Here is a 12,545-nt window from a genome sequence, read left to right on the forward strand (position 1 = left end):
CCCAACTTTTTCTGTTGATGGATGGCCGGCCAGACACGGCCCCGGACAATCTGGCCAGAGCTTTGGAGGCTGTGACGGCATGGTTGAAACAGAGCAGGCTGAAATTGAACCCAGTGAAGACGGAGGTCCTGCAGCTGGGACGGGGGCTGCCAGATGTTGGGATCCAGCTCCCTGCCCTGGATGGGACACCACTGGCAACTTTGCCAGTGGTAAAGAGTCTGGGTGTGTTCCTGGATGCCTCCCTATCGATGGAGGCCCAGGTCACGGCGGTTGCCAAGTCTGCATTTTTCCATCTTCGTCAGATCAGGCAACTTGCCCCCTACCTGACGCCCCAGGACCTGGCTACAGTGATCCATGCAACGGTCACCTCCAGGCTAGATTACTGTAACTCACTCTACGCTGGGCTACCCCTGGGCCTGATCCGGAAACTACAACTGGTCCAGAATGCGGCGGCACGGGTCCTGACTGGTATACCTTACCAGTCACACATCACACCTGTCCTGCGCCAGCTGCACTGGCTTCCGGTTGAATTCCGAATCAGGTTCAAAGTGTTGGTTCTTACCTTTAAAGCCCTGAGTGGGTTGGGACCGGCATATCTTCGGGACCGCCTCTCCCTGTACGTTCCCCGGAGATCGCTCCGATCAGCGAATAAATATTTACTTGTGGTCCCCGGCCCTAAGGAAGCCCGCCTCGCTTCAACCAGGGCCAGGGCTTTTTCAGTCCTGGCCCCAGCCTGGTGGAACGCTCTGTCAATGGAAACCCGGGCCCAGCGGGACATATTATCGTTCCGCCGGGCCTGTAAGACAGAGCTGTTCCGCCAGGCGTTTGGTGATTGAAGGGGGCGGTGCCATGTCGGCCTCCCACCTTTGGGGTGGGGAAGGTTCTCCCCACCACTGCACCTTGTTAATTTGTTTTATTATTTGTATATTGATTTTAGTTTTTGTTTTTATCAATTTTAACTGTTCACCGCCCAGAGCCCCTGGGATGGGCGGTATATAAATTGAATAAATAAATAAATAAATAAATAAATTGAATGTTAAAATATATTCAAGCAACAGATTGGACATAATGGATACCAAGTCACAGTGAAGAAACAAAAACGATACCCCTCCGTGCCAATTTTCAATGGCCCCAAGGAATAAAAATATCTTCATCTCACACTTAAAATTTAAAAAAGAAGGTGCCAGGTGAATAGCAAAGGTGTGGGAGTTCTGTAACCAAAGTGCCACCTCCTCAAAGGCACTGTTCCTCATGGCTGTCCATCTTACCTCAGAAAGCTGGCACAAGAAATAGAGTCTATGGTAGAGATCCCAGTGCCCAGGCACATTCATTTAGCAGGACATGGTCCTGCTAGGTATGTTTATATGGCTGTCTTGATATCTGTAATCCATAAATAGAATTGAATTAAGGATGTAAGCACAAATGCTTGTATGGCTAGAAAAAAGGGCAGAACCAAAAAGACAACTGTGCAATTTTGATTTGATCCACAGTTCTTTAGCCCTGGTTGGGTTCTTCAAGGAAAGGAGAGAGGCATTAATACCTTTCAGCAATTATAAGTAATATAGGTATTACTGGAAATTTGAAATAGCTCTTAAAATAGAGCGAAGGGGGGAGTCATATGGCAGCAATGCTACTTTTAAAGCAACTGATTTTCTATACACTTTGTTTCTATAAGTCTTGTTTCACACACTGCTTTTGGATATCTTGCCGATTTTTCAAATATTTAATAAAACACTGTTTTGCTTTTACTTTGTAGCTCGGATACAATTTTCTGCTCCCCTGAATTTATCTAGACTCATACATGTTGGTAGCAAAGCAAATTTCTTTTCTTCTTGCATTCTTTCCCTCCCCTCCCAAAGGTTTTCCCTGCAGACTTAAAGAACATGTGAAAAATAACTCTTCAGTCTTCAGCAGCTTACTTTATTAACACTGACAGTAACAATTTCACCTCCTTTTTTATTTAGAGATGGGACAGGCAAGCCAATGTAGTAGGAGTATATATGTGATTGTTGCACCTCGGTTCCAGCCATGAAGGCTGGAGGGAAGAACTGAGCTGTAGTCGGAGTGCCTGCTTGGCTTAGGTCTTCCTCAAATGAGGTATAATGGGATAGCATTTGAGAGAGCACATCTGCAGTGTTTATATTATGGTACAGATTAAATTGCCAGCGTGAGTGACTGGAGAGAAGCTTGGAGAGGAGGGTGACAATTGGTAGTCCAAGATCCAGCCACTTGCACCTCCATACAAGCTGGCCTGGTAGCAAGTCTTCTTGATAAAACTTTCACTACCATCCCATTTTTTGTTCGCTTGTTAAGGTGGCAACTGGATGCTTGGACGGTATTTTTCAACAGTCTTGATTTAGTCCTGATACAGTAGTTATTCATCTCTATCCTAGTGCTTTGTGACTCTGTCTATCAAAGGCATGGTTTTAGTCTTTGTGTAGCTTGTTCAGTATTGATTCAAAAGCAGAAGCACCATACATATTCCACATACTCCAAATGAGGAAATAGTCTAGGTTGGGGGAGCTTTGCTGCAATGCAATCATATTTCTTGCTTTAAGATGGGTAGCCATGTTAGTCTGTCTGTAGCAGTAGAAAAACAGCAAGAGTCCAGTAGCATCTATAAAACTTAACAAAATTTGTGGTAGGGTATGAGCTTCAGATACAGCTAGAATGTGAGTCCATCTGTCCTTATATCTTGGAGAATGGAGTGATTTCAGATGCTGAATCACAATAGTAGGTGAATGACAATAGCAGGAGTGACTGGATTGGGTGGGGTATGCAGAGGGATAGCAAGGGTGGAAAAATCAGCATTGGTAACAAGACAGGAAGCCTAGGTCTTGATGCAATCCAGGTGGATGCATTGTCTTGAGCTTCATTATCAGTTGCAATTTAGCAGTCTCTCTAATCTCCCTTTGAATTGCCTCTGCAGGATAACTGCTTCTTTTAAGTCAGCAACTGAATGTCCTGGAAGGTTAAAATGTTCCCCCACTGGTTTTTGAATGTTTTGTTTTCTGATGTCAGACTTAAGTCCATTAATTCTTTGTCGAAGGGACTGGCCAGTTTGTCCAATGTAGAAGGTGGAAGGGCATTGCTGACACATGATGGCATAAATCACACTGGAAGATGTGCAGGAGTATGAACCTGAGATGGTATGGCTGATGTTGTTGTGTCCACTGATAGTGTTGATAGGATCTATCTGAGAGCAAGGTTGGCATCTTGGTTTGTTGCAGGCCTTGGTACCAGAGTCCATGTTACTGTTAAGTAGTTTATCATTGTGGGTGAGTAATTGTTTTTGGTTGGTAGACTGTCTGTAAGCAAGAAAAGATCGCCCCCCCCCCCCAGTGCCTGTGTGAGTGAAGTGTCACAATTCAGCATGAGTTGTAGCATTAATAATGTGTTGAACTGGCTTGAGTTGTGAGCTGTAGGTGACCATCAGCGGTGTTCTGTTGTTGTTTTCGTTGGGCTTGTCTTGTAGCAAGCTATCCCTGGATGTCATTCTGGCCTTTCCAATCATCTTTCTCACCATGTCAGGGGTGTAGTTGCAAAAATGCCAGTTGCAGATCTTTCAAGTGAGCATCTCTGAGGGCCTGGAGCAATGTGACTACAGCTTAGGGCTTGGCTATATGCAATGGATTGCTTGATGTGGTTGGGGTGGTAGGGGGAGGCATGTAGATACGTTTGCCCATCTGTCGATTTCTGGTATAATGTGGTACTTATGTGTCCCTCGTGTATCCATACTGTATGGGCACACAGTATGGACACACATTTGTTTTCAATCAAGAGAAGTTAATATTTAGTGGGTAGAGAATGAAAGAGCCTTTCTTTCAAAGAGCTGAAAAAAATACCTAGAGGTTTAAGTTTATGAACAGTGTCTTTCAAGATAAACTGGGTAGGAAGTGATGCAATAATGTAAATGTTAGGTTACTTTCAATTTTTAAAAAATTGTCTGTTGTAGGAATACAAATAGTATAAAATGTAACAATATTCACCAGTATAGTCACCATCCATGTGATGTTGCTGAGCATAAAAATTGAAAACAATTATGGCGCTTTTTTGTTTTTTAGATGTAACTTTTATTCATGAAGGAAATAAAACTTTTCTGGATAACCTTGTTAACTTTGAGAAACTGGTAGGTAATATTTCCCTTTATTAAATTTGGTATTGCGCGAAAACTATTACTATTTTTCTCTCTCATCTTCTTTTCTCTCACATAGTTGTAATATTCTTTCATATGTGTAACATAAAGTGTCATTAGAATCAAAGGCATTCCTCATTGTCAGTAGGAATTCCTTTAACCAAATAGCCCGGCTCTCATCAGCCATTTTACTTTGAAATTAGCACCCAAGAGTAAAGAATCTGCAAGAAAAAGCGAAAAAAGGTATATAAAAGCAGATGGCTTTCCCACAATAGTACTGAAGCATGATAATCTCCTCAATGGTGATTGTTTCTAGTTTATACCTTATTTTCAGAAGAGGAATGCTTAGCCATATTTACAATGTGTTCTGTGAATAAGCAACAGTGGAAGTATTAATTTATTAACTTAGAACAATTTAGGTGAGCTTTTGTTTTAAATATTCGTACCTTTTCCAGTTTGCAAAAATATGCATTTAAGTTTAATAAATTCCATGGAGGTTAAGCATGATAGTCTGATGCAACCAAAATAATAAGACTCCTCTAAGCTTTCATGAGTCTCATGGACTCTGATTAGTGCTGCGCAACCTGAATCCAAGATTTGGAAAGAAAGCCAAATTTTCACCAAACCAGGAGACCAAGGTATTTGGTATTTGCTGGGTGATCTTGGGCCAATCAATGACTCTCATCCTAATCTACCTCAGAGACAGGGTTGCCAGCTAGAAGCTGGGAAATGTCTGGAGATCTGGGGGTGTGTGGCACCTGGAGAGGGCTGGGAGGGGAGGGACCTTAGCAGGGTGTAATTCCATAGAATCCACCATCCAAAGCAGCCATCTTCTTCGTGAACTGATCTCTGTGGCCAGGAGAGATCTCCAGCCACCACCTGGAGCTTACTATGTATCTTAATTTTTTCCTTGAAAATGTCTGAATTTTTGTTTTTATTTTATCTTGATGGACATTAGATTTTATCTTGCAGCTAATGCAATAAAGATAGACTGATGTTGATAAAAGCAGCTGTGAGTTAATGACTGAAGCCATTGTGATACTTTTCTTTTGCAAGATCTTGTGTTACGTAGTCGCCAAAAGAATGAAAGTGACAGAGGAATACAGCTTGCTTCCTGCACTACCACTGCCACAGTGTTCTTATTTTTAAGAGCTTCAGTTAAATTAATATTTACTAAATGGTCTTTTGTTTTTTTCATTTTCACAGCATATGATTGCAGACACAGTCCGATCACTGAGACATTGCCGGCGTAACCAGTTTGGTGAGTAAGATAAAATGCATCATTCCACACAGTCTCCTTGGCCAGCCTTACAACACAATAAACTTTTCCTTTTACCCAAAGCAGCTGAGTCTTGTGGCACCTTAAAGACTAATATATATTGTGTTGCAAGTATTTGTGGGCCAGAGACTCATTTCATCCCAATTAATGTTTGCATAGCAAACAGAAGCTGAAGGCCTGTGAGAAGTTCTGGAGGTGTAGAAGTGTAGAGAAACAATTTTGAAATCTCATCTTGCCCTTCAGAGAGCAACTAAAGTGGAGAAAGGGTGAGAAGAATTCAGCCTAATCAAGGCCCCAGAATTGACAGAATCCAGCAGTCTAAAATGTACAGTTGATTTTTATCTCTTGGTAGTCCTTTATCTTATTCCAGTGCATTCAACTGCTCAAGTAACTAAAGCCAATGTATGTATTTTAACTTCTTTCTCTAGGGCAGAGGCTACTTGAGAGCAGGTATGGGGCAAGTCAATAGCTACAGGCCCAAGTGAGGTCAGAAGTCAAAATCTCCAGCTGCATCTACAAATCATTAGCATGAAAAAAAAATAGCTGGAAATCAAAACTGAACAGTCTGGAAGTGCCAGTGTCTTTGCTTCATTGTACTTTGGACCTGAGTTCAGAAAAAAAGAACAAAGCTGCAACTTAACTACTATTATTCATTTTTCTCTTCTCTAACCTTTAGGAAGTGAAGCACCCTCCAAAGAGCATTTGGAGCTGAAGTCCTATGTCCATCATTTGCACATCATAGACAACCAGCAGATGCTGTTTGAGCTTTCTCATCAGATAGAGCCTCGCGTGTGAATTCACACAAATTGCAGTACTTTCAATTAAGTGAATGTTTATGCCAAGCAAGTTGCTTCCCTGGGAGAGAGATGTTTACTGAGTTTTATCAGTAGCTGATACCACAGCATATGCAGGAATCTCATGCTAAGTAAAAAGAGGAACTGTTCACATCAGCCTTCCAAGGATGAGGAAAATGTCAATTCCATTCAACTGCCGAGCAAGGAAGAGAGGAACAGAATTCTCCTCATTCAACACTTGAGTTTCCTTAAAAACAGTGATGGTCCAGAGTACCTTTCAATCCAGATTCTGTCAGTGTTACATTGAAAGAAAACACTTGTACCACCATGAAGGAAGCAGCATCGTATGAGAAAAGTGCTCATAATTTGCCACACAGGAATGTACCTCATTGATCATAAGCTGCCAAAGTACTGACTGTTGCCAAAAAGAGAGGGAAGGAGGAAGTACTGAGTGATCTTGGCTTCCCTGGGATATGCAGTAACCACTGCAAAATTGAAGCATAAAGCAAGATACCTTGATAAGAGCACAGCATGCAAACAGAATTCAAACCAATTATATAAAATAGTAGTCAAACAGCAGCTGTTATTTTATTATATCACTTCTACTTCAGAATGTGCTTCATAGCAAAAAAGAAAAAAAGTTCATGTGAATATAATTTCTGGTAACTCGTGCAGTGTCTTTACACTTGATCAACTGGAAGAGACCATGGTACTTAGAATGTTTCTCATAATTTTTAAATTTAGAACTTCCTGTGTGTTGCTGCTTTTCCAATGAGTCTAATTTTGGTAACAGTGTCTACAGCTGATAGGCTCCGTTACATATTACAAAGGAATGCAGTGCATTCTTCATGATTTCTGTACATAAGGTAACTGATTAACTTTAGAGAGATGCAAGCTATAGACACCAGATAAATAGATAAGCAGAATCTATCAGAGGGTAAATGCAACCTACAATAAGCGACTTCCAATGTCGGAGAGGGGACAACAGTGGCCCTTAGGTGTAGATGCTGCAAAAGCAGTCTCCACACCACAATACTAGGGGCTGTTCTGCAGTGTTTTGCTGCACACCAAGGGCATGTGAATGCAGCAGATAAGCATTAATAGCTTTCTCCCAGAACCCTGGAAATGGGGGCTCTCCCCAGTTACTTGGGCAGAGAACCGGCCTTGCTAGCAATATGGTCTTTTGGGCCACTTGTTTGGTATACATGCTAGAAGGTTCCTACCCCTGTACTGTATGATTTACCTGTCAACATTATTAAATTGAATACTTTACATACATGGAAAACCTAATCTACAGAGCCTACACTTTTCATTTTAGAAGACAAAATGGACACAAGGAGACCTGTTTGAACAGTTCAGTCCTTGACAGTATTGCACTTCTGCTTTTGTGGAATAGTCCTGCAAGTACCTATTCAGACGCAATAGCAATATACCTATATTGCAAAGGGTGTGAATTACCTGTGCTCAGGGAATGACCATACTGCTGTCTTTCCCTCCTCTCTTTAAAGGCTGGGTGTACTTTCTAGCAAACCAAAGGGGATGCTCATCTTGCAAAAGAAATCATAATCTAACTGAAATGGATTACTCTCAAGGGAAATTCTGAGAAAATTCCTTATCAGTTTGCTCTCCCCAGCATGTCCTACTAATATCTCAAGGCAAAATCTGATTACTGCTGTTGGGATTGACTATGACAAGGGGTAGTCCCTCATATAGCTTCAGTTTTAGTTTGCATGAGAATCTTTTCTTTGCAAACTGAGCACAGTTGTTAAGATTACAACATGCACAATATGGAAAGGGACGTTGCAATTAATCCATGGTGTCAGCCCTGTTTAATAGATTTTATGACTCTTGCCTAGTCATATCCTTGGATCTGTGTTGCCTGCCTGGGAAAACATACCATTTCAAACACATGAACTTCCTTGAGAGAGAAACCTGGGTCCCATTGTCACAAATGCATATTAACATTCATAGCGCTAAAAAATTTGTCAGAGAAGCTCAAACTCGTTTATTTAAAGATCATGTTCTGTGATGTCAAAACTAATACTTAAAAAGTGAACATCACTTTCCTCTAATAATTCTCCTGTTTCATCATCAATTTTTACTTTCATAAAAATCATTATTAATTATTATCAGGTGCTCTGGAAATTGCCTGCAATTCCCACTTGTTTTTAAAACACCTTCAATATTATGGTATCAAGTTGTCTCAAGGAATTGCTATGTGGTTACATATGAGATGAGTCCGTGCATTTCATTGTGAAAACCTATTTACATGCAGCTTTATAGAAAATACTCTTTGGGCAGTGAACGCGTGCTGCTTTGTGATGCTATGCTGGACAAATGAGGCTGGGGAAAAACAGTCCTGTTTGAAATGTAAGTCTGCCAAAGCAATTGAACTCTTTTTTTTCTTTAACTGAATTGCATGTGGTCTAACGATCACAACTCATTTAGGAACTTTTCTACACAAGATTCTTCCTGGTAGGTTACGTGCTATTGAAAGAGACAAATCAGCTTTAAATCGTAATGGGCCCTTCAAGTAAATTTTGCCCTCCCCCAGTATGAAAATTGTGAAATAATGTACAGGTATACTGTAAAAAAAAAACAGTATGTTTCTGAAACAGGACTGTACTCGCTACTATGAATATGATATACGTCAGGAACTACAATGCCAAGACCACGGCAATACAGCCCGGAAAACCCACAACAACCATCAATATGATATATTGTTTCTCCTTTTTTAAAAAAACCTTTTATCAATTAAAATGGGGATAATTGACTGTTTATTGAATAAAAACATTATTAAGGTAATTGCACAAATCAGTAATACCCTGATTTGGATATCTTAGGGGGACCTGATCTCATCAGATCTCAGAAGTTAAGTAGGGTCGGCCTTGGTTAGTAATTGGAAGGGAGATCTCCAACGAAGAACAGGGTTGCAGAGGCAGGCAATGGCAAACCCCGTCTGTTAGTCTTTTGCCATGAAAACCCCATCAGGGGTTGCTGTAAGTCAGCTATGACTTGAGGGCACTCTCCACCACCACAGAAATCAGTACCAATTCCAAATACGCTATTCAGGCACATAAGGTCATTCCAGCCACTTAGCTGGAAATGCAAGATACTTTTATAACTAAATTACAACTTCTTTCTTCAGTGGGAGTTTGCTATAAACGAAAACTTTCTGACCAATTTTGCCTGCATGTACTGTTTCTTCCACATGCAAATAATTGTTTGGATCACCACACTTGTACATAATCTTTTTAATGTCTGCAAGCCAGTCAGACCCTCAGAAGTTAGAAATAGACATTATCGTACAGACATGGGATCCTAACCCCACATTTGGCTTATGTATGGGGGCAATAGATTCTTAGTCCTTCCATCCATTCTTTCTTACTGGTTACTGTGTTTTGTTTTTTAATTCTCCCACCTGAGCTCTGAATCCAGAAGCTTGGCTAGGGGATAAATGGTCAATGGAGAGGGATTTGCAGGGAAGAGTCAGCAGATGTGAAAAGGATTGAGCAAACCCTGCCACTGTGCTTTCATTAATGAATGCACATGTTTGGGGAACACATGTTTGTTGGCATAAGGTTTAAAACATAGCAACATAGACCTGGAAGGGACTCCAAGGGTCATCTAGTGCAACTCCCTGCCCAATGCATGAAATTCACAGCTACCTCCCCCCCCCTCACCCAGTGACCCCTGCTCTGTGCCCAAGGAAGAAGAAAAAACCCCTCCAGGATCTCCAGTCAATCTGGCCTGGAGGAAGATTCCTTCCTGATCCGGAAGTTGCAATCAGCATTATCCTGGGCATGTAAGAAAGGTCCAAGAGAGCCTAGCACTGGCTTATCTCTTCATGTTTTCCCTCTCCTGATCTGTGTACCTTCATAGTTCTTCCCACAGTTAAAACTTTGTCTTAAAGGTGCTACTGGACACTTTTTGATTTATCTGTATTGTGTCCCTTTATTTTTTTTGTCCTTTTAAGCAAGGCAAAATACCATGATGAGCTGCTGTTCAGAAATCTTCCTGCTTCATGGACAAGCCCATATTATCCCTTTGCATTCTAATACAAAAATCTGGCATTATTTCCTTTCTTTTATGTATGTACTATCTGGCATGGAACTCCATGGATAAATGAATAAATTTTTAAGGTAGTCAGTGGCCACTTCTCAGTCAAAGGGAAAAGACAAAATCAAAGCAAGACATGTCAGAAGTGTGCTAGTGTTGATCTGTATTTAACTTTGATTTGGCCCAGCATATGGGGGGGAGAGGACAGTTTTTGCAGGCAGAAGGATAATGTATTTTATAAAACATATGGAAGCAAATTGTTCTGGGAAAAAGTATGGAGTCATGCTTCTGACTTTTCTTTAAAAAAATGTTGACAGGTAGTGGCAATCTTACACCTATTACAAAGAGATCATTAGCTTCCCATTTTAGACTGTTACTGCAAAACTTCCAGGAGACAGAGATTTTATTTGACTGGTGGAGCTGCTCCAGAAGCATACTTGCTGTAGGGAATTTAGGAAAACAGGCTCAGTGATTTTACAACAGCTGTGCATAGCGCTTGATTGGTTACTTGTGCAGTCACTAACCAAACTCTCCCCACCCATCTCTAAAGTAGTTTTGCAACTCTTTAAAAAAAAAACAAAGGAAGAAATGAATAAATATACATTTTAAAAATCAAAAGTAGACAACCTCCTGAAACATGAGAAGGGCCAAGACTGATAACTGAACCAGCGTGTGAGTTGGTAGTATGTATATCTGTGACTGCATATTGTAATATCAGGAAGGAGGGCTAACTTTTTTTTGGCTCCTCTCAAAATTACTTCTGAACATGCCTTATGTGTAATTCCATTCAATGGGAGAATTGAACTTTCAGATAAACACAGAGAATTGAACTCTCAGATAAACTAATGGAATTTAAGAGTTTATCTTTGGCAAGATCATTCTATATCTGCTGCAGCTGTGAATTGCTATGAGTCAAATCAACCAAGATCAAAAACCACTGTTTCACACAAGTTTTTTGATGTAGTTGCTTCATCAGTTTAACATGTATTAGACCCTAATGAGCCGGGGTTGGGGGGGAAGCTGCCACAAACTGAATGGGGAAAAAAAGTTGGGCTGTAAATATTAACATTTTTAGCAGAGTAAATTACTATTTATTTGCATAGCCTATTTATTGTATTCTTGTTGTACTGTCAAATACTGAGGCACAGTTGACAAATTTGTCTAATTCATTCTAATCTTTCTGGAGTGCCCTCATGAGGTCAGCTTGCATTAACAATTAGTAGCATTCGATAGCCCAAACCAAGGATATTCGCCTAACTTCTCAGGGACCATACCTTGTATTTATCCACCATTACTAGAACTGGTATGTATGAAATACTCTGATTTACCAGGAACGTGGTTGCCAATGTACTCCTTTACATATTTCATGCTTGTTGGCCTCTGTATATATCATTGTGTTATGTATTTATGAGAGCTAGTAAGCAATAATTTATATGTCAAAATGGCCAAGCAATATGAAGATAAAACTTGTAAAAGCAAATGTTACATTTTGACTTTTTTAAATATTGCTTTTCAAAATACAAACCCATGAAATGTGTCTTTGTGTGTCGGCACTGATCTCTGTTCCTGAAGTAGTCATTTCACTGGCTGGTGTACGGCTCTGGTGCATAAACTTCACCTCCCATTCAGTGGTGGTGAACAGGAGGATTGCAACTTACTGCAGCCATGGATTCAGTTTTGTCCCCACGGTGCTGATATTACCAGCCTACTTGTACAACTGGTGTAGGCATTTTTGGGAGAATGCATGAAGCATAAAGTAATCTGGATGTTGCTGCTATTATAATCATTGGTATGTAGTAATATCCAGCTGTATCCCCAGAAGCCTAATGCACACCTCTCTCTACTTACTAGCAGGCCACAAGATAAGAAGTTCAGTGCCATCCAATAACAGCAATAACATGATACAGAACAAATAGAACCTTAAATTACAATTTTATCTAAATAGGCCTGAGCCTTTGGGCAACTGAGACTTGCGCGGCATGGAAATCCTGTTCCCCAATGCTGACCCCACTTCCTTCCTTCCTTGCCCCATTCTTCCACCTCTCACTCTTCATATATCACTCCCTCTTCCCAGCCCTTTCTCTCTCCCCATCCTGTCTCTACAGTCTTCCCTTCTTCCAGTTATCACTTTATGACCTCCTTCTCAAACTTGAGCCACTTTTTCTCCCTCCCCAGTCTGTCCTATCACTGCCTCTATCTCCACATCATCTTATCTGTTTAGTCTTGTCTGTTTAGCCATCCGGATCCCAAATAAACTGGGTAGAGGAGGGGGGACAGC

General features: G+C 40.8%; 1 protein-coding gene across 1 annotated transcript in view; it reads left to right on the forward strand.

Annotated features, from left to right (window-relative positions):
• RAPGEF5 (Rap guanine nucleotide exchange factor 5) overlaps nucleotides 1-11,804 on the forward strand; it is a 64,035-nt gene extending 52,231 nt beyond the window's left edge. Inside the window, exons 14-16 of the mRNA XM_054991781.1 lie at nucleotides 4,065-4,129; nucleotides 5,342-5,396; nucleotides 6,091-11,804. Coding sequence (XP_054847756.1) covers nucleotides 4,065-4,129; nucleotides 5,342-5,396; nucleotides 6,091-6,209 — 239 coding nt within the window. The 3' untranslated portion in view covers nucleotides 6,210-11,804. The remainder of the gene's footprint in view (nucleotides 1-4,064; nucleotides 4,130-5,341; nucleotides 5,397-6,090) is intronic.
• The last annotated feature ends 741 nt before the right edge of the window (nucleotides 11,805-12,545 follow it).

Source organism: Eublepharis macularius, chromosome 11 (genome assembly GCF_028583425.1).
Source record: "Eublepharis macularius isolate TG4126 chromosome 11, MPM_Emac_v1.0, whole genome shotgun sequence".
NCBI lineage: Eukaryota > Metazoa > Chordata > Lepidosauria > Squamata > Eublepharidae > Eublepharis > Eublepharis macularius.